Source organism: Amblyraja radiata, chromosome 8, assembly GCF_010909765.2.
Source record: "Amblyraja radiata isolate CabotCenter1 chromosome 8, sAmbRad1.1.pri, whole genome shotgun sequence".
NCBI lineage: Eukaryota > Metazoa > Chordata > Chondrichthyes > Rajiformes > Rajidae > Amblyraja > Amblyraja radiata.
The window spans coordinates 80799186-80826879 of NC_045963.1; the positions used below are offsets into that span (position 1 = coordinate 80799186).

At 46.9% G+C, this 27694-nt stretch overlaps 1 protein-coding gene across 1 annotated transcript in view; it reads left to right on the plus strand.

Annotated features, from left to right (window-relative positions):
* The window catches only part of LOC116976540 (homeobox protein Meis1-like), a 143664-nt gene extending 117466 nt beyond the window's left edge, over window positions 1-26198 (plus strand). The window contains exons 5-6 of the mRNA XM_033026429.1: window positions 25560-25649; window positions 26063-26198. Coding sequence (XP_032882320.1) covers window positions 25560-25649; window positions 26063-26121 — 149 coding nt within the window. The 3' untranslated portion in view covers window positions 26122-26198. The remainder of the gene's footprint in view (window positions 1-25559; window positions 25650-26062) is intronic.
* Window positions 26199-27694: the final 1496 nt, after the last annotated feature.

Genomic DNA, 27694 nt, shown 5'->3' on the forward strand with positions numbered 1-27694 from the left:
CCCCCTTAACCTTCTGCGCTCCAAAGAATAAAGACCTAACTTGTTCAAGCTTTCTCTGTAACTTAGTTGCTGAAACCCAGGCAACATTCTAGTAAATCTCCTCTGTACTCTCCCTATTTTGTTGACATCCTTCCTATAATTAGGCGACCAAAATTGTACACCATACTCCAGAATTGGCCTCACCAATGCCTTGTACAATTTTAACATTACATCCCAACTTCTATACTTCTATACTATAAGTTGGGAAAAGGGGAAGTACAAAGGGATCTGGGGGTCCTTGTTCATCAGTCTATGTGAAGAGAAAGAGATTAGTTAGAACAAATGTAGGTCCCTTGCAGTCAGAAACAGGTGAATTGATCATGGGGAACAAGGATATGGCGGACCAATTGAATAACTACTTTGGTTCCGTCTTCACTAAGGAAGACATAAATAATCTGCCGGAAATAGCAGGGGACCGCGGGTCAAAGGAGATAGAGGAACTGAGTGAAATCCAGGTTAGTCGGGAAGTGGTGTTGGGTAAATTGAATAGATTAAAGGCCGATAAATCCCCAGGGCCAGATAGGCTGCATCCCAGAGTACTTAAGGAAGTAGCTCCAGAAATAGTGGATGCATTAGTGATAATTTTTCAAAACTCTTTAGATTCTGGAGTAGTTCCTGAGGATTGGAGGGTAGCTAATGTAACCCCACTTTTTAAGAAGGGAGGGAGAGAGAAAACGGGGAATTACAGACCAGTTAGTCTAACATCGGTAGTGGGGAAACTGCTAGAGTCAGTTATTAAAGATGGGATAGCAGCACATTTGGAAAGTGGTGAAATCATTGGACAAAGTCAGCATGGATTTACGAAAGGTAAATCATGTCTGACGAATCTTATAGAATTTTTCGAGGATGTAACTAGTAGAGTGGATAGGGGAGAACCAGTGGATGTGTTGTATCTGGACTTTCAGAAGGCTTTCGACAAGGTCCCACATAAGAGATTAGTATACAAACTTAAAGCACACGGTATTGGGGGTTCAGTATTGATGTGGATAGAGAACTGGCTGGCAAACAGGAAGCAAAGAGTAGGAGTAAACGGGTCCTTTTCACAATGGCAGGCAGTGACTAGTGGGGTACCGCAAGGCTCAGTGCTGGGACCCCAGCTATTTACAATTTATATTAATGATCTGGATGAGGGAATTGAAGGCAATATCTCCAAGTTTGCGGATGACACTAAGCTGGGGGGCAGTGTTAGCTGTGAGGAGGATGCTAGGAGACTGCAAGGTGATTTGGATAGGCTGGGTGAGTGGGCAAATGTTTGGAAGATGCCGTATAATGTGGATAAATGTGAGGTTATCCACTTTGGTGGCAAAAACAGGAAAGCAGACTATTATCTAAATGGTGGCCGACTAGGAAAAGGGGAGATGCAGCGAGACCTGGGTGTCATGGTACACCAGTCATTGAAAGTAGGCATGCAGGTGCAGCAGGCAGTGAAGAAAGCGAATGGTATGTTAGCTTTCATAGCAAAAGGATTTGAGTATAGGAGCAGGGAGGTTCTACTGCAGTTGTACAGGGTCTTGGTGAGACCACACCTGGAGTATTGCATACAGTTTTGGTCTCCAAATCTGAGGAAGGACATTATAGCCATAGAGGGAGTGCAGAGAAGGTTCACCAGACTGATTCCTGGGATGTCAGGACTTTCATATGAAGAAAGACTGGATAGAATTGGCTTATACTCGCTAGAATTTAGGAGATTGAGAGGGGATCTTATAGAAACGTACAAAATTCTTATGGGGTTGGACAGGCTAGATGCAGGAAGATTGTTCCCGATGTTGGGGAAGTCCAGGACAAGGGGTCACAGCTTAAGGATAAGGGGGAAATCCTTTAGGACCGAGATGAGAAGAAACTTTTTCACACAGAGAGTGGTGAATCTCTGGAACTCTCTGCCACAGAGGGTAGTTGAGGCCAGTTCATTGGCTATATTTAAGAGGGAGTTAGATGTGGCCCTTGTGGCTAAAGGGATCAGGGGGTATGGAGAGAAGGCAGGTACGGGATACTGAGTTGGATGATCAGCCATGATCATATTGAATGGCGGTGCAGGCTCGAAGGGCCGAATGGCCTACTCCTGCACCTATTTTCTATGTATCTATGTATCTATGTATGAAAGTAAGCATGCAGGTACAGCAGGCAGTGAAGAAAGCGAATGGCATGTTGGCCTTCATAACAAGAGGAGTTGAGTATAGGAACAAAGAGGTCCTTCTGCAGTTGTACAGGGCCCTTGTGAGACCACACCTGGAGTATTGTGTGCAGTTTTGGTCCCTAATTTGAGGAAGGACATTCTTGCTATTGAGGGAGTGCAGCGTAGGTTTGCAAGGTTAATTCCCGGGATGGCGGGACTGTCATATGCTGAGAGAATGGGAGAGTCCAGAACCAGGGGCCACAGTTTAAGAATAAGGAGTAAGCCATTTAGAACGGAGACGAGGAAACACTTTTTCTCACAGAGAGTGGTGAGTCTGCAGCTGACCTGATTGGTGACCAGTCGACTCCAAACTCCAACAACAGCAGCCTCGTCCTCCTTGAATCGTGGGGCTTGAATCGGCCCGTTCGCGGGGCCTTTCATCGGCCGGCGGGGACTTCAACATTCAGAGCCTCGATCGTCTCGATGCAGCAGTTTGATTTTAAGCCGCGCCGGGCGATGAAAGTCTCCACGAACGGGCCGACTCAGCCCTTCGAAAGCGTCTGATAAAGTCCGGATTACAAAACATGGGGGGGGGGGGGGGGGGGATTGTCCCCCACCTCTCAAAGCAGGGGGGGTGGTCGCGTGTCCCCCTGCCCCCCCCCAGGATTTCCGTCCCACGCATACAAGGAATTTGCCTTGGTGCTCCGCCCGCAAGTGACAACATGACATACAGTGACAGTTAGGAATGGCACATAAAACATTACACAGCCTAACAACCCAGCCTCACCAACCTCTCCCTATAACTCAAACCAGCAAGCCCAGGTAACATCTCTTCTGCACCCTTTCCAACTTGATGACATCCTTAGGTCATAAGACCATAAGGAATAGCAGTAGAATTCGGCCATTCGACCCATCAAGTCTACTCCGCCATTCAATCATGGCTGATCTATCTCTCCCTCCTAACCCCATTCTCCTGCCTTCTCCCCATAACCCCTAACACCCGTATCCTTGTGCGTGGGAAGGAATTGCAGATGCTGGTTTACAATAGCTCAGCGGGTCAGGCAGCATCTCCAGAGAAAAGGAGTAGGTGATGTTTCGGGTCTGAAGAAGGGTCTCGACCTGAAACGTCGCACATTGCTTTTCTCCAGAGATGCTTCTGACCCAGCTTGAGTTACTCCAACTATCTGCATCTATCTTTGATCATGTCCTTGCATGCTTTGAGCATCCTGGCATCTGTTACATGCTGATCCAGATGGTACACTGTGAGGTTGCAACTCACCACGGCCCTGATACGCCTTAACCCCTTCTCTCTTGCAGAGGAACAATATTTTCCCCATACAACCTATCGGTTAACCCTGTAGGTTTACATAGAAACATAGGTGCAGGAGTAGGCCATTCAGCCCTTCTAGCCAGCACCGTCATTCAATATGATCATGGCTGATCATCCAGAATCAATACCCCATTCCTGCTCTCTCCCCATATCCCTTGATTCTGTTAGCCCTAAGAGCTAAATACCTTTGAATACATCAAGTTGAAGGGGAAATGATTTCATAGGAATATGGTGGGTTTATGGAACAAGCTGCCAGAGGAGGTAGACAAAAGTGCTGGAGAAACTCAGCGGGTGCAGCAGCATCTATGGAGCGAAGGAAATAGGCAACGTTTCGGGCCGAAACCCTTCTTTAGACTGAGGAGGAGGTTGTTGAGGCAGGGACTACCCCAACAATTAAGACAGGTATAGGACAGCTTTTTAATTTAGTTTAGTTTAGTTTAGAGATACAGCAGGGACACAGGCCCTTCAGCCCACCTAGTCCGCGCTAACCAGCGATCAAGGGGAAAACGTGCAAACTCCGTACAGACAGCACCCGTAGACGGGCTCGAACCCGAGTCTCCGGTGCGGTAAGCGCTGTAGAGGGCCTGTCCCACTGTACGAGGTAATTCAAGAGTTCTCCCGAGTTTTCCCCCTGATTCGAACTCGGAGAATGTCCATAGCGGGTCCGTAGGAGCTCGTGAATGTCCCGTAGCGGCTCGTACGAGTAAAATATATTTCATCACCAGTATTTTTTTACCGGTGGACATTTTTCACAGCTTTGAAAAAACGTCACGAGTTTAGCGGATTTCCCGAGTACCTACCGTTACTCGTACGAGCCGCTACGGGACATCCACGAACTCCTACAGACCCGCTACGGACATTCTCCGAGTCCGAATCGGGAAAACGCGGGAGAACTCTTGAATTACCTCTTACAGTGGGACAGTCCCTTAAGGCAGCAACTCTACCGCTGCGCCACCGTGCCGCTCCACGTTTGGAGGGATATGAACCAAGGTGGGACTAGTGTAGACGGGACATGTAGCCGGTGTGAGCAAGGTGGGCCATAGGGCCTGTTTCCACACTGTGTCACTCTGACTCTATGAGAACCTGATTTAATACACCAGTTTCCCCCAAGCTTCTGAAACATCTCTGTCAAAATAAATGTGGCTCAAAAGTCCTCTTTCTATACACAAGCTTTCAGGAAATTGGCCCCATTTTGTGCTTGGGTAGAAATGGAGTACAGAGAAGGTTCACCAGACTGATTCCTGGGATGTCAGGACTTTCATATGAAGAAAGACTAGATAGACTCGGCTTGTACTCGCTAGAATTTAGGAGATTGAGGGGGGATCTTATAGAAACGTACAAAATTCTTAATGGGTTGGACAGGCTAGATGCAGGAAGATTGTTCCCGATGTTGGGGAAGTCCAGGACAAGAGGTCACAGTTTGAGGATAGAGGGGAAATCCTTAAGGACCGAGATGAGAAAAACTTTTTTTCACACAGAGAGTGGTGAATCTCTGGAACTCTCTGCCACAGAAGATAGTTGAGGCCACAGTTCATTGGCTATATTTAAGAGTGAGTTAGATGTGGCCCTTGTGGCATTTTCTATCTTGTGTAAGAAGATTATAGCGGTTATATTGAGGAGCGATCAACATTATCACTCACCAACCTCACTCACACTGTGGTAGAGACTCAGTCTTTCCAAAATTGGCGCATTAAATATTAACAATTTTCCATTCAAAAATTAATATTCTTTTCCACCTGCAATCAATAATGCAGACTGCTGACTTTTAACTAGAAACACAAATATAAAGCGCAGGAAACTTGTTCCCGATGTTGGGGGGAGTCCAGAACCAGGGGCCACACACAGTTTAAGAATAAGGGGTAAGCCATTTAGAACGGAGACGAGGAAACACTTTTTCTCACAGAGAGTTGTGAGTCTGTGGAATTCACTGCCTCAGAGGGCGGTGGAGGCCGGTTCTCTGGATGCTTTCAAGAGAGAGCTAGATAGGGTCTTAAAGATAGCGGAGTCAGGGGATATGGGGAGAAGGCAGGAACGGGGTACTGATTGGGGATGATCAGCCATGATCACAATGAATGGCGGTGCTGGCTTGAAGGGCCGAATGGCCTCCTCCTGCACCTATTGTCTATGTTTCTGTTTCTTTTAAAATGAGAGAATTTGGGGGCCACAGTGTGTCACGGTGGCGCAGCGGTAGAGTTGCTGCCTCACAGCGCCAGAGACCTGGGCTCGATCCTGACTACAGCTGCTGTCTTTAGAGAGTTTGTAGCTTCTCCCCGTGACCTACCTGCGTGGGTTTTCTCCAGGATCACCGGTTTCCTCCCACACTCCAAAGACGTGCAGGTTTGTAGGTTAATTGGCTTTGGTGTAAATGTAAATTGTCCCTAGTGTGTGAAGGATGGAGTTAGTGTGCACAAGTTCACAAGTGATAGGGGCAGAATTAGGCCATTCGGCCCATCAAGTCTACTCCGCCATTCAATACTGGCTGATCTATCTCTCCCTCCTAACCCCATTCTCCTGCCTTCTCCCCATAATCCCTGACACCCGCACTAATCAAGATTCTATCAATCTCTGCCTTAAAAATATCCACTGACTTGGCCTCCACAGCCGTCTGTGGCAAAGAATTCCACAGATTCACCACCCTCTGACTGAAGAAATTTCTCCTGATGTCATTCCTAAAAGAACATCCTTTATTTCTGAGGCTGTGACCTCTAGTCCTAGACTCTCCCACTTGTGGAAACATGGTGGAATGATTGAATGTTGATGCAGGTACATTCCTTCATGAAGACTTTCAATGGGGTAGGCGCGACTTTTCATTATCCACAGGTACAGGATACTGGGTTGGATGATCAGTCATGATCACATTGAATGGCGGTGCAGGCTCGAAGGGCCGAATGGCCTACTCCTGCACCTATTTGCTATGTTTCTATACTTCACAGCCCTTGTAAAAACTGGTCCTAATAAGCCATACATATATACAGTATATATTTTAAAACACTGCAAATTAAAGATCACAAATTAAAGGTTTAAAAGTATTCTCAAAGCTGTGGAAGTATTTTTTGTAGATAGACACAAAATGCTGGAGTAACTCAGCGGGGCAGGCAGCATCACTGGAGAGGAGGAATGGGTGACGTTTCGGGTCGAGACCCTTCTTCAGACTGAGGGTTTTTTTTTCGCCCTCCAAGCAGCATGGCGACTTTCTGATGAGTTTTACAACGTGTCAAAAAGTTCAGGATTCCAGTCGTATACGCAGGATTTAAGTGCAAAGACCAGGCTGGCACAGAGGAAGATAGCTGTGCTTGCCGGAGGTCAAATATTTCCACCCTGTGAAATCACACTGGGGGTTCCTCAGGCCTGTGTGTGATCTCCGAACATCTACAGTGTTCCCATCCATGACCTTCCTCTCCAACACAAGGTCGGAGCTCAGGTCCTTGCCGAGGGTTGAGGAATGCTCAAATGCGTTCACATTTCTCATCAGTGTAACCACCTCACGCCTGCCTGCAGCAGGTGGCAAACGACATTCAAGACACGGTTTGGAGTCATGGCCGATACAATCGGAGTTGTCCACCTCGTCTGCTCCGAACAAGCTGGCATTCTGGGCTAAAGGCGGACACAGAAAGCTGGAGTAACTCAGCTGGGTCAGACGGCAGGAAGAGGTGACGTTTCGGGCCTGAACGAGGGTCGCGACCCAAAACGTCACCCGTTCCTTTTCTCCAGAGAGCCTGTCTGATACACCAAGGCCTGGATAGAGTGGATGTGGAGAGGATGTTTCCATTAGCGGGAGAGTCTAGGACAAGAATAGTAAGATTAAACGAGAACTTACCAGTTTGAAGTTTGATCTGTATTTTATGAGGAGTTACGATGAGGGATTACGTGAAGAACCCGCTCAGTGCGCAGGCGCGGCATACTTCCAAGCAGTGGTGTGGAATCACAGATAGACAGTTATTTTGAAGTAAACATAGTAAAGATAAGGAGACATCAATTTATTCGTTTGATCCATATAATGAGGGTGGGAGCGGAGGGCACATCCCTCATCGTAACTCCTCATAAAATACAGATCAAACTTCAAACTGGTAAGTTCTCGTTTAATCTTACTATTTTACTTCGGAGTCACGTGAGTGACTACGAGAAGATTTCAAAGCTCTGTGATTTCAAACCGTGTAACAGTTTCATTTCACTCACTGCCGAAGTTCTTGAGGGAGGAAGTGTTATCGTAATGAACCAATGAGTCTATTTGTAGAAAAACACAATGGTATTTTTTAAACAATAACAACAAAGAATTAAGTTGCTCCCCTGGGCTTAAATTAAATATTTGCAGTTCGTAAATCTTTACTGCAAATAAACCAGGTTTTGCCAACGGCTTATTATAAAATTTCTGAACGGTCTTTTCCCTTCCCACCATCCTGCTGTAGCCAGGATGTGGTCTATAGGCATGTCCATTCTTTAGCCGTCGACATGGATGCTGCCCTGGTGGAATAAAATTTGTACATGTTAGTGTTTATCCCAGCAGTTTCTAGCACCTGCTTGAGCCATCTCGCAATGGTTTGGCTCGTACCCCACCATAAGGTTTTTGTGACTGACCCACAAGGCTTTTCATCTCCCTCAAATATTCTGGTTGTGTCTATATAGGATAGTAGGTGGGTCATGGCACATAACCGTGGTTCTGGTGGGTAAGCCACGACTGGATTAGGTGTTCCTGGTCTGCTCTGTTTGACCAGTCGCTGGATAACGACAGATCTGGTCTGGAGCTGTGATCATGTTGTCCAGTCGCAATAGGTGTAGTGACTGGACCCTCTGAGCGGATACAAGTGCCATCAACATGAGCGTCTTTAGTGTAGCTTGCTCGAGGCCAGGGGATCTGGCTGGTGGCCATTCCCTGAGATATGTCAGGACCACACTGATATCCCAAATATGGGTATACCTGGGCTTAGGGCTTGATATTGTAAATGCCCTTCATCAGTTTTACCACCAGTGGATGGGATCCCATCGCCTGTTGTCCTGGCGCTGGTTTGAGATAAGCAGAAAGAGCACTCTGCGCTGTGTTGATGGCACTGTAGCTGATCCCTACATCGTGGTGTAGATGGCCAGGAACTCCAGTATGTTGGTGGCTGTAGCTGTTGCGTATGTTGTCCATGTTTCCTGGCAGTACTTCTCCCTTTTTTGATGCTGGTTAAGTACTGCCTCTTGGTGGATGTTCGAAGGGATGCCGACATGGTGGTGATGGTTTGTTTGGACAATCCCAGTTCCAGGTAAGGTCTGTTCAAACTTGCAACCCAGGCGTTTAATTTTCTCATGGCATGGGTGTTTAGCTTACCTGGTAGGTAAGTAGCTGATAGCCAAATATGTCTTTCGACATACCATTGCCAAATCATGTTGACCAATTTGTCGCATGATAATGATTTTATGCCACCCATATGGTTAATATAAGCCATCATCGTAGTATTTATCAATTTGTAACCGAAAATGCAAGTGCTGCATATTAGATAAATATGCTTTTAAACCATAAAAGGCGCCCAACATCTCTAGATAGTTAATGCCCAGTGTAAGTAGTAATGATGACTCTAGTTTAGTCCATCTACCACTTGTGCTGGATATGGAGTTAGTCGCTCCCCAGCCTTGAGCACTGGCATCTGTTTGAATAACTAAAGTAGGGTTAGTGATAAAGATAGGGCTGAAACTATGCCAAACGTTTTCTGCCCACCACTGTAGCTCTGATATTGCTTCAGTGGGTAAGTTCATGACACGATCATAGTGACCTGTATGTCGTTTTATTGCCCGTACCTTTGCTCTCTGTAAATTTTTTGATAGTGCAAAGGTCCGAATTGTGTAGCTGGAAATGCTGCTACCATTTTCCCAATTACTCTTGCTACTTGTCGAATAGTTGGTCGCTCGTTGACCATTAATTTGTTGCATGATTGTGCTAATTTAACCATTTTTGCCTTTGGCAAGGTAACAGTCATATGGACTGAGTTAATTGTGAAGCCCAGGTAGTCCATGATAGTGGATGGCTTCAACTTAGATTTATCTGGATGTAGGACGAACCCCAGAGTTTCGAGGAGCTGTTTTGTAGCTGATACTGCTGCCACAGCCAATTCCATCGTTTTCCCTACTATGAGAATATCCTCCAGATATGCCATGACAATATGTTTTTGTTTTCTTAGTATTGCTATGGCTGGGTTCAATATTTTGGTGAATAATCTTGGGCTGAAGTTCGCCCATAGGGCAATGCTTTGTACCATCCAGATAAATTTTAGGTATCTGCGATGATCCTTGTATATGGGTACTAGATAGTAAGCATCTTTAAGATAAATGCTTGCCATGAAGTGTCCTTTGGAATTCAGTTGTTTGGCAGTAACATATGTCTCCATTTTGAATTGTATATACTTAACAAATTTGTTTAGTGATGTTAAGTCAATGATGATGCGACAGACACCATCTTTTTTGGTTTTAGTGAATATATTCGATACAAATTCCAAAGGTTCATGTTTGGTCTTTTCGATGACCCCCTTTGTGATAAGTCTCACCAGTTTAGCTTGTCCCTCACGTTTCTCTTTGACGGAGGGAAAAATACCCTTTGGGGCCATTGTTGAACTGGCGGCGTTTTTTCTGACATGAATTGTATTTTATATCCTGTAATGTTGTTGATTATATACTTGTCACTCGTGACCATACCCCATGCTTCTTTAAACAAGTGTAATCTCCCCCCTGTTAATAAAGCACCCTTATTCTCTATATGCTGGTAGGGACCAAACCCACCTACCTCCATGGTTATTGGCGATTCTGTTTCTTCATTTTCCTGAAGATTTTGTTGGGGGGAGGCGCATTTTCCAGAGGGTCCGCTGTGGGCCCTGATCTGAAAGATCTTTGGGGATAATGTGCGGACCCCAAGCGTTCACCAGTCCCATATTGCGGACGTCGACTGGTGGATGCCGTGGGGTGCTGCCGCTTGGGTATTGGAGGTCTTGGTTTGCTCGTCCCGGGGCCTTCCCTCATTAGGCCGAAGGTTTTTGATGCTTCCTGCATCTCCTTCAGTTTTTTATTGAAATCTTTCCCAAATAGCAGCGCGTCCGTCTCCGCAGCTGGGGCTTTACACAAGCCAGCAAATTTGGGATTGAGGGCAGGTCTTATGTTTCCCTCCGGAGATTGTTGATCTCAAATTGTGTGGTACACATTAATGCCAGCACATCCTGCTGGCAGGTATCCATCTCCGTGGTCTCCACGGAACGAGCAAAGGCTGTGATGGCTGACGTCAGGAGCCTTAGGATCCGCTGTAGCTTGAGTTCTTGGGTCTGGATGTGTGACCCACATTCCCCCAGATTTGGCTGTTGACACTTTTTACTTTGAGGGCCTCACCGTTTTCTGGTGCTGTGTTGTTTCAGCACCTCAGCAAGCACCTTTTCCAGTAATGGTTGATGCTGGCCGCCATTCTTGGTTCCAGCGGTGCTCCAGCCCGTGGGGTTGCTACAAGCGGTCCATCACACCCAACAGCTCTTCATGTTCCTGCACCCCTGGCATACTCCCGAATTCGTCTGCCTGCCCCTGTTCCAGACCAGCCCAGCCCTGGTCACCAATGCTAGCCTCCAGTAATGAGGGAGCAGAGGGCAGTGCATGAAACACTGTGGAGGGGGTGCCTGACCTCCCTCCGCGAGAGCGCTCTTTCTGCGCATCTCGCTGGAGCTGCTCCAATTGCTGTTGGATGCAGCTCAGGCGGCTGTCTCTCCTCCATTTAGGTGGAGACATGTCCCCGTCCGACGAATCGGACGCCACCGGCCGGATGCCTGTTCGGTTGGCTAGACATCCAGCCCGCAGTTCAGGCACTAGCGGGACTGGGCTCGGCGCGGTGATGGGGATAGCGGGGCGACCGGTAATTGTTCCTACCGCCTGTTGCTGCCCCCCTTGCAATGGAACGCTCCTCCGCTGGAGTCGAGCGGGGGACAGGTTCTTCTGGAGCTTTTGTGCCTTGTAGTAGCGAGAGCGCCCCTCAAGCAGCGCGTCTCGCAGGCACCTGCTCCGTGAGCCGCTCCAGCGGCTCAGGCGGCTCTCTCTCCCCCCGTGCGGGTGGAGAGACGTCCCGTCCGACATCGGGAACACCTGCTGGATGCCTCTCGAGTGGCTATGCGTCCAGCCCGCTGCTTCAGGTACTAGCGGGCTGGCCTCGGCACGGTGTCGGGGAATTACGGAACACCGGGTAAAGCTCCTACCGCCTGTTGCTGCCCCCCTCCCCAACGGGAAAACGGGGGACAGTTTTGTTCCAGAGCCTTTTTCTCTGCCTGTAAAAAACACAAGCAGAAAAAGGCTCACCTGTAAAAGAAAACCCGACCTCAGGATACTCACCTGACGGTCCGGTTCATCCTGTAACGGGAGTGCCTAAGTCCCGTGGCAGCCGCTGTTGCACTGCTGGCGTAATGCCGCGCCTGCGCACTGAGCGGGTTCTTCACGTAGTCACTCACGTGACTCCGAAGTAAAATTAAAGGACGTTCCTTTAGGAAGGAGAGAATGGAGCGGCTGGGCTTGTACACTCTGGAGTTTAGGATGAGAGGCGATCTTATCGAAACATATAAGATTATGAAGGGTTTGGACACGCTGGAGGCAGGAAACATGTTCCCGATGTTGGGGGAGTCCAGAACCAGGGGCCACAGTTTAAGAATAAGGAGTAAGGCATTTAGATGAGGAAACACTTTTTCTCACAGAGAGTGGTGAATCTGTGGAATTCTCTGCCTCAGAGGGCAGTGGAGACCGGTTTTCTGGATGCTTTCAAGAGAGAGTTAGATAGGGCTCTTAAAGATAGCGGAGTCAGGGGATATGGGGAGAAGGCAGGAACGGGGTACTGATTGGGGATGATCAGCCATGATCACATTGAATGGCGGTGCTGGCTCGAAGGGCCGAATGGCCTACTCCTGATCCCTTTAGCCACAAGGGCCACATCTAACTACCTCTTAAATATTGCCAATGAGCTGGCCTCAACTACCTTCTGTGGCAGAGAATTCCACAGATTCACCACTCTCTGTGTGAAAAATATTTTTCTTATCTCGGTCCTAAAAGATTTCCCCCTTATCCTTAAACTGTGACCCCTTGCTCTGGACTTCCCCAACATCGGGTACAATCTTCCTGCATCTAGCCTGTCCAAACCCTTAAGAATTTTGTAAGTTTCCATAAGATCCCCCCTCAATCTCCTAAATTCTAGCTAGTACAAGCCGAGTCTATCCAGTCTTTCTTCATATGAAAGTCCTGACATCCCAGGAATCAGTCTGGTGAACCTTCTCTGTACTCCCTCTATGGCAAGAATGTCCTTCCTCAGATTAGGAGACCAAAACTGCAAATAAGATTGTTTTAAGGGATATAGACAAAATGCTGGAGAAACTCAGCGGGTGAGGCAGCATCTATGGAGCGAAGGAATAGGTGACGTTTCGGTTCGAGACCCTTCTTGAGACTGATGTGGGGGGGAGAGGAGGGGGGGGTGGAAGAAGAAAGGAAGAGGTGGAGACAGTGGGCTGTGGGGGAGCTGGGAAGGGGAGGGGAAGGAGGGAGAAAGCAAGGACTACCTGAAATTGGAGAAGTCAATGTTCATACCACGGGGGTGTAAACTGCCCAAGTGAAATATGAGGTGCTGCTCATATAAATAGTGTTATATAGTGTGATGTAGCGTTAGTGTGCGGGGATCGCTGGTTGGGATGTGGTCTCGATGGGCCCAAGTGTCTCTTTCAGCGCTGTATCTCTAAACTAAACTCATTCATTGGCACCAAACTCTTGATGACGTCATCGTTGACACAAGACCTGAGGGGGAAATGGCATCAGCAATAGGGTGAGTCGTGACAGGAAGTGTCCGGTTCCAGTCCCCCCATGCTATGGAATTTCAACAGGAAGTGCCACAAAATGTGGCCAAAATCACGTCATCAAGACCGTCCGCGCCACTCGTTTTTTTCCAGGAAACAATTCCTGGGAATTGTAACCCTCGAAACAACTAATGATATCATCAAAAGACAGCTGTACCACCAGTGGACAGCAGATATCACAAGCACTCTATCCCGAAATGTAACCAAATAAAACCAACTCACATGGTGACACAAGGAATCTACAGGCAACCGAACTGTCCTCTCACCAGCTAGACAGTGGCTCTGAACTCCCATCTTTTTTTTTACAATAGGTGCAGGAATAGGCCATTCGGCCCTTCGAGCCAGCACCGATGTGATCCTGGCTGATCATCCCCAATCAGTACCCCCCGTTCCTGCCATCTCCCCATATCCCCTGACTCCGCTATCTTTAAGAGCCCTATCTAGCTCTCTCTACCACATTGGAGACCTTCAAACAGCCTTTAATCAGTCTGAACCGAAACATCACCCATTCCTTCTCTCCAGAGATGCTGCTTGTCCCACTGAGTTACTCCAGTTCACCTGTATCTCCTCCAACCTCATCTACTGCATCCGCTGCTCTAGATGTCAGCTGATTTACATCGGGGAGACTATGCGGAGGTTGGGCGATCGTTTCGCCGAACACCTCCGCTCAGTCCGCAATAACCAACCTGACCTCCCGGTGGCTCAGCACTTCAACTCCCCCTCCCATTCCCAATCCGACCTCTCTGCCCTGGGCCTCCTCCATTGCCAGAGTGAGCAACAGCGGAAATTGGAGGAACAGCACCTCATATTCCGTCTGGGGACCTTGCGTCCGGATGGCATTAACATTGAATTCTCCCAATTTTGCTAGTCCTTGCTGTCTCCTCCCCTTCCTCAACCCTCCAGCTGTCTCCTCCCACCCTCCCATCTGCCCGCCCTCGGGCTCCTCCTCCTCCTCTTCCCCTTTTCCTTCCTTCTCCCCCCCACCCCCCATCAGTCTGAAGGGTTTCGGCCCGAAACGTCGCCTATTTCCTTCGCTCTATAGATGCTACTGCACCCGCTGAGTTTCTCCAGCATTTTTGTGTACCTTCGATCTTCCAGCATCTGCAGTTCCTTTTTGAACAACGAGTTACTCCAGCATTTTGTTTCCATCTACCTCTAATCAGACTTTACTGGACTTCTTCTTTCGTGTGGCGTGCACAGCCTAAAGTTGTTGGACAACTTGTTCTATTTGATCTTCCGTCGAGTTGATTGCATTAGTCGAAACAGGGCGGACCACGTGAAGGTTGCAATCTCCCAACCCTACTGGACTTTATCTTGCAACAACCACAATTCCCTTTATCCCCTGTATCTGTTCTCTGTGGACGGCTCGATTGTAATCATGTGTATTGTTTTTCCGCTGACTGGATAGCACGCAACAAAAACAGTTTTCACTGTACCTCGGTGCACGTGGCATTAATAAACTAACTTTAATAATAATAATAATAAGAAATAATTCTTTAGCCACAAGTGACGTTGCTCTAGCCGAGGTTTGTAGCAAGCAGCCAACAAGTAGGATGCATCACCCATGGTCAGTCTTGACCGAAGGGGGGGCCTACTAATAATAAATAATAATACTTTATTGATCCCCTCAAGGAAATTCAGACTACTGACAAACTAACCTAAACTAGACAGTAGATGCTCAAATCCTGAGCAAAACACCAAGTGTTGGAGGAGCTCAGCGGGCCAGTCACCATCTGTCCAGTGAATAGACCGATCTTCTTGCGAATGAAACATAAACCACTAGGCTTGTACTCACGGGAGTTTAGAAGGATGAGGGTTAAAGGCTAACTTTGAGGAGATGCGAAAGGATTTAAAAGGAGTAAATTGGGACAGTTTGTTTGATGGGAAAGATGTGGAAGAGAAATGGAATACATTTAAAGGTGAAATTTTAAGAGTACAGAATCTTTATGTCGCTGTTCGGTTGAAAGGAAATAGTAAAAATTGGAAAGAGCCATGGTTTTCAAGGGAAATTGGACACTTAGTTCGGAAAAAGAGGGAGATCTACAATAATTATAGGCAGCATGGAGTCCATGAGGTGCTTGAGGAGTATAAAGAATGTAAAAAGAATCTTAAGAAAGAAATTAGAAAAGCTAAAAGAAGATATGAGGTTGCTTTGGCAGTAAGGTGAAAGTAAATCCAAAGGGTTTCTACAGCTATATTAATAGCAAAAGGATAACGTGGGATAAAATTGGTCCATTAGAGAGTCAGAGTGGACAGCTATCTGCAGAGCCAAAAGAGATGGGAGAGATATTGAACAATTTATTTTCTTCGGTATTCACCAAGGAGAAGGGTATTGAATTATGTGAGGTAAGGGAAACAAGTAGAGTAGCTATGGAAACTATAAGATTCAAAGACGAGGAAGTACTGACACTTTTGAAAAATATAAAAGTGGATAAGTCTCCAGGTCCGGACAGGATACTTCCTAGGACATTGAGGGAAGTTAGTGTAGAAATAGCAGGGGCTATGACAGGAATATTTCACATGTCATTAGAAATGGGAATAGTGCCGGAGGATTGGCGTACTGCACATGTTGTTCCATTGTTTAAAAAGGGGTCTAAGAGTAAACCTAGCAATTATAGACCTGTTAATTTGACGCCAGTGGTGGGCAAATTAATGGAAAGGATACTTAGAGATAATATATATAAGCATCTGGATAAACGGGGTCTGATTAGGAACAGTCAACATGGATTTGTGCCTGGAAGGTCATGTTTGACTAATCTTCTTGAATTTTTTGAAGAGGTTACTCGGGAAATTGATGAGGGTAAAGCAGTGGATGTTGTATATATGGACTTCAGTAAGGCCTTTGACAAGGTTCCTCATGGAAGGTTGGTTAAGAAGGTTCAATGGTTGGGTATTAATGGTGGAGTAGCAAGATGGATTCAACAGTGGCTGAATGGGAGATGCCAGAGAGTAATGGTGGATGGTTGTTTGTCAGGTTGGAGGCCAGTGACTAGTGGGGTGCCACAGGGATCTGTGTTGGGTCCACTGTTGTTTGTCATGTACATCAATGATCTGGATGATGGTGTGGTAAATTGGATTAGTAAGTATGCAGATGATACTAAGATAGGTGGGGTTGTGAATAATGAAGTAGATTTTCAAAGTCTACAGAGAGATTTATGCCAGTTGGAAGAGTGGACTGAAAGATGGCAGATGGAGTTTAATGCTGATAAGTGTGAGGTGCTACATCTTGGCAGGATAAATCAAAATAGGACGTACATGGTAAATGGTAGGGAATTGAAGAATGCAGTTGAACAGAGGGATCTGGGAATAACTGTGCACAGTTCCCTGAAAGTGGAATCTCATGTAGATAGGGTGGTAAAGAAAGCTTTTGGTGTGCTGGCCTTTATAAATCAGAGCATTGAGTATAGAAGTTGGGATGTAATGTTAAAATTGTACAAGGCATTGGTGAGGCCAATTCTGGAGTATGTTGTACAATTTTGGTCGCCTAATTATAGGAAGGATGTCAACAAAATAGAGAGAGTACAGAGGAGATTTACTAGAATGTTGCCTGGGTTTCAGCAACTAAGTTACAGAGAAAGGTTGAACAAGTTAGGTCTTTATTCTCTGGAGCGCAGAAGGTTAAGGGGGGACTTGATAGAGGTCTTTAAAATGATGAGAGGGATAGACAGAGTTGACGTGGATAAGCTTTTCCCACTGAGAGTAGGGAAGATTCAAACAAGGGGACATGACGAGAATTAAGGGACAGAAGTTTAGGGGTAACAAGAGGGGGAACTTCTTTACTCAGAGAGTGGTGGCTGTGTGGAATGAGCTTCCAGTGAAGGTGGTGGAGGCAGGTTCGATTTTATCATTTAAAAATAAATTGGATAGTTATATGGACGGGAAAGGAATGGAGGGTTATGGTCTGAGCGCAGGTAGATGGGACTAGGGGAGAATACGTGTTCGGCAGGGACTAGAAGGGTCGAGATGGCCTGTTTCCGTGCTGTAATTGTTATATGGTTATATGGTTAAGTAGGACAGGCCCCTTCAAGTCCCGACCTGAAACGTCACCTATTCCTTCTCTCCGGAGATGCTGCCTGAATTGCTCCAGAGTTTTTTGAGTCTGCCTTCGGTCAAAACGCAAGTCTCGTTAGGAGCTGGTTTTAAGTTGGGTGCAAAGCACACTTTAATTTTAATGCTGCTGTCAGAGTGATAATGGCAATCACCAAGGTGCAGAGTTAAGTAGTGTAACAGCCGCAGGGATGAAGCTGTTCCTGAACCTGCTGGTCCGGCAACGGAGAGACCTGTAGTGCCTCCCGAATGGGAGGAGGGGAAACAGTTAATACCCTTCTTCAGACTGAGAGTCAGGGGAAAGGGAACTGAGAGATACAGACAGTGATGTGGAGAGATATAGAACAAATTAATGAAAGATATACAAAAAAGTATCGATGATAAAGGAAACTGGCCATTGTTAGTTGTGGTTTAGGTGAAAACCAGTTACAGACAATGAGACTGAACAAGATGACTTTGACGCTGGTACACTGTGAGTGTGGGCAGGCACGGCAATGTCTGTGGGTAATCTCTTGGAGGTAAGATAATAAATGATTTGGAAATTGTTAATCCAGTAAACTATCCTACATTGTAGGAGTAAGAAAAGAAGTTTCAAAAACTGGTAAAGGAGGAAAGTGAACATGGATGTGAAACCATTCTTCTACATTCATGGGATAATCATTCTGAATGGTCTCCCCCAGAGACAGGTTTGTGTAAAAAATAACACAACTTGAAGATCACCCTAAGGGTGAAAGAGTTAACAACTGGACAAGGGTCAAGACTATTCATAAACATGGCAGCTGCCAGAGGAGGTAGTTGAGGTTGGAACTTTTAAGAAACAGTTAGACAGGTACATGGATAGGTCAGGTTTGGAGGGATATGGGCCAAACGCAGGCAGCAAGGGACAGGAAGGGTTTCGGCCCGAGAAACGTTGCCTATTTCCTTCGCTCCATAGATGCTGCTGCACCCGCTGAGTTTCTCCAGCGTTTCTGTCTACCTTCGAGGCAAAGGACATGTTGGTCGGTGTGGGCGAGTTGGGCTGAAGGGCCTGTTTCCACACTGTATCACTCTATGACTAGTCTAGATAGGGCATGTTGGCCGGTGTGGGCGAGTTGGGCTGAAGGGCCTGTTTCCACACTGTATCACTCTGTGACTCCGCAATGGTCTCTCCATTGTCGGTTTCCTGTAAGATTAACACAAGTTGAAGATGACCCAAGGGGGAAGTGTTAGACCTGGGCAAGAGTCAAGCCTGTTGATAAATACCTGGTAATCCTGTGAGGAGAAGGTTTCAGAAAGAGGGCTGAGCCCGAACGTATTTGTTTCATTGTTATTTAATACAAGGATACATTTTAACAAAGGGACAGCCTTTATTATTTACCTTGGCCCTCCGCCATTTCATTTTATTTTTATGATGCATGTTATATTTGACATTCCCTTGAAGCCATGTTCCAGGCCAAATAGCTAAGAGTTTAATATAATCTCAAGGTTCCGCCAATCCCTCAGGGCGGCTCCAACGAAACGCGGAGAAAGCTTAAATCCGCTTGAGACGTTGTTTTTGAAAAAAAGAAAACTAGAAGCACCAAAAAACATGGTTTTTTTTTAGTAAATTGTATTGAAAAATTGTACAAAAATTATTTGTGTGTGGGAGATTCCCTGATCACTCACCTTGACATCGAGGGGGTAAATCCATCACATTGAAGCCCCGCGGTGAATGTATAACAGAATATGTCATCACCAGGTCACCGAGACTCAGTAGAACTGCTGCCTCTGGCTCCATTGAAACATAGAAACATAGACAATATGTGCAGGAGGAGGCCATTCGGCCCTTCGAGTCAGCACCGCCATTCAATGTGATCATGGCTGATCATCCCCAATCAGTACTCCGTTCCTGCCTTCTCCCCATATCCCCTGACTCCACTATCTTTAAGAGCCCTATCTAGCTCTCTCTTGAAAGCATCCAGAGAACTGGCCTCTGAGGCAGAGAATTCCACAGACAGACGACACATTATGAATTGTTAAAGACACTTGGACAGGTCCATGGGCTGGAAGGGTTTCGAGGGACATGGGCCAAATGCTGGTGGATGGGATTAAAGCAGAATGTGCCAACTTGGTTGGCATGGACAAGGTTGTGCCCCACAGGGCGATCACTCAATGGGGCATGAGTAGGTGAGTCAGGTGCAGTGCGATGTACCTAGTCTCTGATGTGCCTTGTAGCTACAACCTTTATGTGGGTGTTCCATTTAGCTTCTGGTTAATGGAAGCCCCTTGGCTGTTTTTCCAATCCAATTTCTTGCTGAACAAATATGCACTCCATGCACCGACTGCCCTTTTTAAAGATTATTTATTTACTTTCAGCGTTTGCAAGTTTCCTGAGCCAAGCGCTAGCAATGTTTGGTGAGCAGAGTTGGCTCGAGGAACTACACAAAATGCTGGAGTAACTCAGCGGGACAGGGCAGCACCTCTGGGGAGAAGCAGTGCGTGACGTTTCGGGTCTCGACCCTTCTTCGGACTGTATCACAGAGGGAGAGGAAGATACGAGACAAGGAAGTGTAAGGGGTGAAAATTAGACAAAGGGGATGGCGATCAAGGAAAAATGAAGACTAGATCATTGATAGCTGGGAGAAGGTGACAACAAAGCAAAGAGAGGTAAAATATAAATGAGGACAATCAGACTGGTAGGAAAACTGGGAAGGGGGAGTGGATGGAGAGAGAGGGAAAGCAAGGGCTATCTGAAGTTAGAGAAGTCAATGTTGGGGTGTACCGCTGGGGTGTAAACTACACAAAGGAAATATGAGCTGCTGCTGTTCCTCCAATTTGCGCTGGGCCTCACTCTGACAATGGAGGAGGCCCAGGACAGAAAGGTCAGTGTGGGAATGGGAGGGGGAGTTAAAGTGCTGGGCCACCGGGAGATCAGGTAGGTTTAGGCGGACTGAGCGGAGGTGTTCAGCGTAACGATCGCCGAGCCTGCGCTTGGTCTTCCGGACTAGAAGGGCCGAGATGGCTGTAATTGTTATATAGTTATAAGGTTATATGGTCTCGCCGATATATAGGAGTTCTTGTAGGACATCCTGACTCCAGCTAGTCCATGGGATTACCTGCAGAACTGGGTCTTAGCAACATCTTCAGAGCTCTGGGTTTAGACAAGATGAGTGGAAACAGGCCCTTCGGCCCCACCGAGTCCATGCTGGCCATCGATCACCCGTCCACAGTAGTTCTAACATATCCCACATTCTCATCCACTCCCTGCACACTGGGGGCAATTTACAGGGGCTAATTTACCTGGTAACGCCCATCTTATAGGAGAGATGTCAACAAAATAGAGAGAGTACAGAGGATTTACTAGAATGTTGCCTGGGTTTCAGCAACTAAGTTACAGAGAAAGGTTGGACAAGTTAGGTCTTTATTCTCTGGAGCGCAGAAGGTTAAGGGGGGACTTGATAGAGGTCTTTAAAATGATGAGAGGGATAGACTGAGTTGACGTGGATAAGCTTTTCCCACTGAGAGTAGGGAAGATTCAAACAAGGGGACATGATTTGAGAATTAAGGGACAGAAGTTTAGGGGTAACATGAGGGGGAACTTCTTTACTCAGAGAGTGGTAGCTGTGTGGAATGAGCTTCCGGTGGAAGTGGTGGAGGAGGCAGGTTCGATTTTATCATTTAAAAATAAATTGGATAGGCATATGGACGGGAAAGGAATGGAGGGTTATGGTCTGAGTGCAGGTAGATGGGACTAGGGGAGAGTAAGTGTTCGGCACGGACTAGAAGGGCCGAGATGGCCTGTTTCCGTGCTGTAATTGTTATATGGTTATATATGGTTATAACACTCCTCCTCCTCCTCCGTTTGTGATTGCCCCTTCTCCTATCTCCAACACTCCTCTTCTCTTGGACCCCACCTCAACGAATCCTCGGCCCACAATGAAGACGAGCTCTTCTTCCGTCGCCTCCACCTTCGGCCATTTTTCCGAACGTAAAGAGACCTCCCCTGCCAGTGACAACTCTTAAAACCACAATACCATTCGACATCGGAGCCATTCGGCCCATCGAGTCTACTCCGCCATTCAATTATGGCTGATCTATTTTCCCTCTCAACCCCATTCTCCTGCCTTCTCCCCGTAACCAAGGATGCTCTTCCCAATCAAGAACTTATCTACCTCAGCCTTAAAAATACCCAATGACCTGGCCTCCACAGCCTTCAGTGGCAATGAGTTCAACAGATTCACCACCCTGTGGCCAAAGAAATTCCTCCTCATCTCCTTCCCAAAGGAACGTCGTTCTCCCGTCTCCAACAATCCTTGTCCTTCTGGCAGCTTTCATTCCCTGCAGTCAGTCTGAAGAAGGTCCCCGACCCAAAACGTCACCTATCCATGTTCTCCACAGATGCTGCCTGACCCGCTGAGTTACTCCAGCACTCTGTGAAACGTCACCTATCCATGTTCTCCACAGATGCTGCCTGACCCGCTGAGTTACTCCAGCACTCTGTGTCTATCTTTGATTGTAACCAGCATCTGCGGTTCTTTCTTACACGTGTATTAGCCGTGTGTTAGGGTGAGAATGAGTACAGACAACGACCTTGAAGCCGGCACGATTTGGGTGGGGGAGGGACGGAGAGAGAGGGGTGGCTGGATAGCACACAACAAAAGCCTTTCACTGTACCTCGGTACACGTGACAATAAACTAGACTGACCTCCCAGTCCCCTGTGCAGCATGATTTGGGGAGTGTATATGTAAACTGAATCCTGTTATGTTTCTTTTCATCTTGTCGAGGGATTAATCTAATATGCCTAGTTCTCTATTTTAATGTTTATGGAGTTCACGATGTGACATAATTAAGTCATTTAACACTTCATAATTCATTCAAAGGGCATTCTGATCCTTGGAAGTCAAACTCGGAGCATTGCAGTTCATTTTTTTAAATATTTAGCACATCGGTTTAATTTGCGGCACACTGATAATTCATATCTAGAACCACTGTTGCTTACACATGACATAAAAAGTGATATATCTCCACTTAGCTCTGTATATATAATCGTAGGATTCCTCTCATAATTAATACACTTCAAAGGCACGGTGGCGCAGCGGTAGAGTTGCTGCCTCACAGCGCCAGAGACCCGGGTTCCATCCTGACTACGGGTGCTGTCTCTACGGAGTTTGCACGTTCTCCCCGTGACCTGCGCGGGTTTTCTCCAAGGTCCTCCCGCACTCCAAAGACGTGCAGGTTTGTAGGTTACTTGGCTTGGTATAAAAATGTATGTTGTCCCCTAGTGCGTGTAAAATAGTGATAGTGTGTGTGCGGGGATTGCTGGTCGGTGCGGGCCTGGTGGGCCGAATGGCCTGTTTCCGCGCTGTATCTCTAAACATAAACTAAACAAAACTAAACTAAACACGTTGTGTCTATGCTAGTGTGTAGGGAGTGGATGAGGAGGTGGAGGAACACAGAACTAGGTGATCGGTGGTCAGGCAGAATAGATTAGACCTGCGTGGGTTTTCTCCGGGTGCTCTGGTTTCCTCCCACACTCCAAAGACCTACAGGTTTGTAGGTTAATTGGCTTGGTGTAAATGTTAAATTGTCCGTAGGGTAGTGTAAGTGTGCGGGGATCGCTGGCGGCATGGATTTGATGGGCCGAATGGCCTGTTTCGGCGCTGTATCTCTAAACTACACTAAAAGAAGGAAACTCCCAGGGCAGAAGTAGCATTCTGTTTAGGAAGGAATTGGTTTAAACCGAAGACAGGCACAAAATGCTGGAGTAACTCAGCGGGACAGGCGGCATCTCTGGAGAGAAGGAATAGGTGACGTTTCGGGTCGAGACACTTCTTCAGACTGAGACTCAGGGGACAGGGAGACGAGAGATCTAGACGGTGATGTAGAGAGAGATATAGAACAAATGAATTAAAAATATGCAAAAATGAGGCAAAGATCAAGGAAAAGTGGAGCCCACAATGGTCCATTGTTGGCTGGGGAGCAGGAGTCAGGTTTTCTGAGTTCCCGCATTTTGTCTAACAATTGATGTTCCAGCATCCTCTAATGGCGAATTTGGTTTAGTTTAGTTTAGAGATACAGCGCGGAAACAGGCCCTTCGGCCCATCGAGTCCGTGCCGACCAGCGATCCCCGCACACTAACACTATCCTACACACATTAGGGACAATTTACATTTACACCAAGCCAATTAACCTACAAACCTGCACGTCTTTGGAGTGTGGGAGGTAACCGGAGCACCCGGAGAAAACTCAGGCAGGTCACGGGGAGAACGTGCAAACTCCGTACAGACAGCACCCGTAGTCGGGATCGAACCCGGGTCTCCGGTGCTGCAAGCGCTGTAAGGCAGCGACTCTACCCACTGCACTGCCGTGCTGCCCACGAGAACATAGAAAGTGTATTGTACAAAACCTTCTCTGGATACTTTCAAGACAGAGCTAGATGGGGCTCTTGAAGATAGCGGAGTCAGGGAATTAGGGGGGAAAGGCGGGAACGGGGCCGTGTTAACTTCAGAGCAAACTTAATTGGTTATCATTTTTGTTCCGTGCGCATCTGGGTAATTTGAGGGCTGCTTTAATGACCAAAGATAAACCAATGAGCTACCCTTTTTCATGTCATAAGGAATATAAGCGGAATCAGGCCATTCGGCCCATCAAGTCGACTCCGCCATTCAATCATGGCTGATCTATCTCTCCCTCCTAACCCCATTCTCCTGCCTTCTCCCCATAACCCCTGACACCCGTACTGATCAAGAATCTATCTATCTCTGCCTTAAAAATATCCACTGAAATGTCCGCTAATAAATATTACGTGTCCAAATAAAGTAGCGATTACTATAATCAGGATAATGTTTACCCCATTACTGAAAGTAATGTTTGTATCAGTCAGGTCAGTTTTTTTGTGACAGGCGTGTGTGATATTTGAGGCATATAAGCTGCCAAGCCACGGTGGCCCAGTGGTAGAGTTGCTGCCTCACAGTCCCTTGTTCGATACCGACTCCGGGTGCTGTCTGCACGGAGTTTGCACGTTCTCCCCGTGACCTGCGTGGGTTTTCTCCGGGATCTTCGGTTTCCTCCCACACTCCAAAGACGTGCAGGTTTGCAGGTTAATTGGCTTGGTGTAAATGTAAATTGTCCCTAGTGTGTGTGTAGGATAGTGTTAGTGTTCGGGGATCGCTGGTCGGTGCGGGCTCAGTGGACTGAGGGCCTGTTTCTGTGCTGTATCTCTAAACTAAACTAAACTAAACTAAACTAAACTAAAGCTAGAGAATTGAGACTCTGTGCATGTGCTTCATATTATGGTTTCTGCCGAGACAATAGTGTGTAGAAACAAGGAACTGCAGATGCTGGTTGATATATGAAAAGATACAGCCCTAGGATTACCGAGTGCTGGAGTAACTCAGCGGGTCAGGCAGCATCTGTGGAGAACATGGATAGGTGACGTTTCACAGAGTGCTGGAGTAACTCAGTGGGTCAGGCAGCATCTGTGGAGAACATGGATAGGTGACGTTTCACAGAGTGCTGGAGTAACTCAGCGGGTCAGGCAGCATCTGTGGAGAACGTGGATAGGTGACGTTTCACAGAGTGCTGGAGTAACTCAGCGGGTCAGACAGCACCTGTGGAGAACATGGATAGGTGACGTTTCACAGAGTGCTGGATGAACTCAGCGGGTCAGGCAGCATCTGTGGAGAACATGGATGGGTGGCTTTTCGGGTCTAGTCTGAAGTAGGGTTCCATCCCGAAACGTCACCTTTCCATGTTCTCCAGAGGTGCTATCTGACCCACTCACTTATTCCAGCACCTTATGTCCAATAGATTTTGTTTAGTTCAGTTTAGTTTATTGTCACATATACCGAGGTACAGTGAAAAGCTTTTTTGTCGCATGCTAACCAGTCAGCGGAAAGACAATACATGATTACAATCGAGCCGTCCACAGTGTACAGATACATGATAAGGGAATTAACAATGTAAACCTACGCTGCACTCCCTCAATAGCAAGAATGTCCTTCCACAAATTAGGGGACCAAAACTGCACACAATACTCCAGGTGTGGTCTCACTAGGGCTCTGTACAACTGCAGAAGGACCTCTTTACTCCTATACTCAACTCCTCTAGTTACGAAGGCCATTGGCTTTCTTCACTGCCTGCTGTACCTGCATGCTTACTTTCATTGACTGGTGAATATGGTATTCCATTCCATTCCAGTGGAGTGGGCAGAGGGTGACGTGTAGACTTGTTCTTTCCCCACAGTGAGTCAAGGTGCCCCTTACAACCCCGAGGGCCAGCCGATGGGAGGTTTCGTGATGGACAGCCCGCAACATATGGGGATCAGGCCACCCGGTAAGCAACTCGATCGGTTTTGATTTCTCCCCTCCCCCCCCTTCCTCCTCGGAGTTTGTGTGTCTTCCTTTCCCTGCTCAGCAGCGTCCCATCACCACCTTACACGCTCAGAGGGCCCTCACCAGGGAACTAACCCCCCTTCATCTGCTCCACCTCCACTTGCCCTGCCTTGCCTTGCCTCGCCTGTCTTCTGTGCACCTAACGGTGGAGAATGGAGAGACCTTCCTCTCCACTCCACTCCATGGGGGCCATAACCCCACTTGACCCTGGCATCCTGCTGTTAAAAGAGAGAAAAGGAAGGGTTACTATTAAAAAACTTTTTTTTTTTTTTTTCTTTTTTCTTTCTTTCCCTGTTTTTTGACTTTTGCTCATTTTTCTGGCCTCTTCTTGGATTTTGTTTATCTCCCCTCTAGGACCAATGAGTGGAATAGGCATGAATGTAGGGATGGAGGGCCAGTGGCACTACATGTAACGACCTAATTAACAAGTCGCAAAAGCAAGGGGGAAGTAAGTACAATGGGGTCTTTGCCTCAACATCTTGTTTCAGCACCATTCTTTAAATTTCCCTCCTCATACAATATTTTTTTTTAATCCTCTTCTAATTTTTTCCGTGTTGCTTCCCCCCCCCCCCCCACCATAGCTTCATACTTGGTTCACTGTTTTCTAAGCTACTCTTCAAGGGCCTGTCCCACTTACGCAACTTTTTCGGCGACTGCCGGCACCCGTCATAGGTCGCCGAAAATTTTAAACGTCGAAAATCCAGCGGTGACCAGAAAGACGCTACGACTCTTTGGGCGACTGAGGAGACGACTCACGACCGTACAGGCGACATGTCGCGGGGTGAAGCCTGTATGGTCGTGAGTAGTCGCACAAAGAGTCGTACCTTGTTCTGGTCGCCACTGGATTCTCAACACGTTGAAAATGTTCGGCCACCTGCAACGACCTGTGAAGCCGAAAAAGTTGCGTAAGTGGGACAGGCCCATTAAGACTGGCTACGTATCCTTGCCTGCGCTTGCTTGCTTGCTCGTGAGTGTTTTGAGTCCGTTCTCAGTCAACTGGAACACAGTGCGTCAGGTACACAGTGTTCAGTTTCAGTTTAGCTTACTGTCACGTGTAGCGAGGTACAGTGTAAAGCTTTTTGTCGCGCGCTAACCAGTCAGCGGGAAGACAATACGTGATTACAATCGAGCCATCTGCAATGCATAGATACGTGATAAAGGGAATAATGTTTAGTGCAAGGTAAAGCCAGCAAAGTCCGATCAAGGATAGTCCAAGGGTCACCAAAGAGGTAGATACTAGTTCAGCACTGTAGAATGGATGTGGAGAGGATGTTTCAACTGATGGGAGAGTCTAGGACCAGAGGTCACAGCCTCAGAATTAAAGGAGACTTTTTTTAGAAAGGAGGTGAGGAGGTACTTCTTTAGACCGAGGGTGGTGAAACTGTGGAACTCATTGTCACAGAGGGCTGTGGAGGCCAAGTCAGTGGATATTTTTAAGGCAGAGTTAGACAAATTCTTGATTAGAACGGGTGTCAGGGGTTATGGGGAGAAGGCAGGAAAATGGGATTAGGAGGCAGAGAGATCAGCCATGATAGAATGGGCAGAGAAGATTTGATGGGCTGAATGGCCTAATTCTACTCCTATAACTTGTGAAACGTCCAGAGATGCTGCCTGGCCCGCTGAGTTACTCCAGCCTTTTGTGTTAATCTACTAGTTCAGTATACATATATAAATAAATGGGTATACAATGCCCTCCATTATATCTGGGACAAAGACCCATCATTTATTTATTTGCCTCTGTACTCCACAATTTGAGATTTGTAATAGAAAAAAAAATCACATGTGGTTAAAGTTCACAGTCAGATTTTAATAAAGGCCATTTTTATACATTTTGGTTTCACCATGTAGAAATTACAGCAGTGTTTATACATAGTCCCCCCCATTTCAGGGCACCATAATGTTTGGGACACAACAATGTAATGTAAATGAAAGTAGTCATGTTTAGTATTTTGTTGCATATCCTTTGCATACAATGACTGCTTGAAG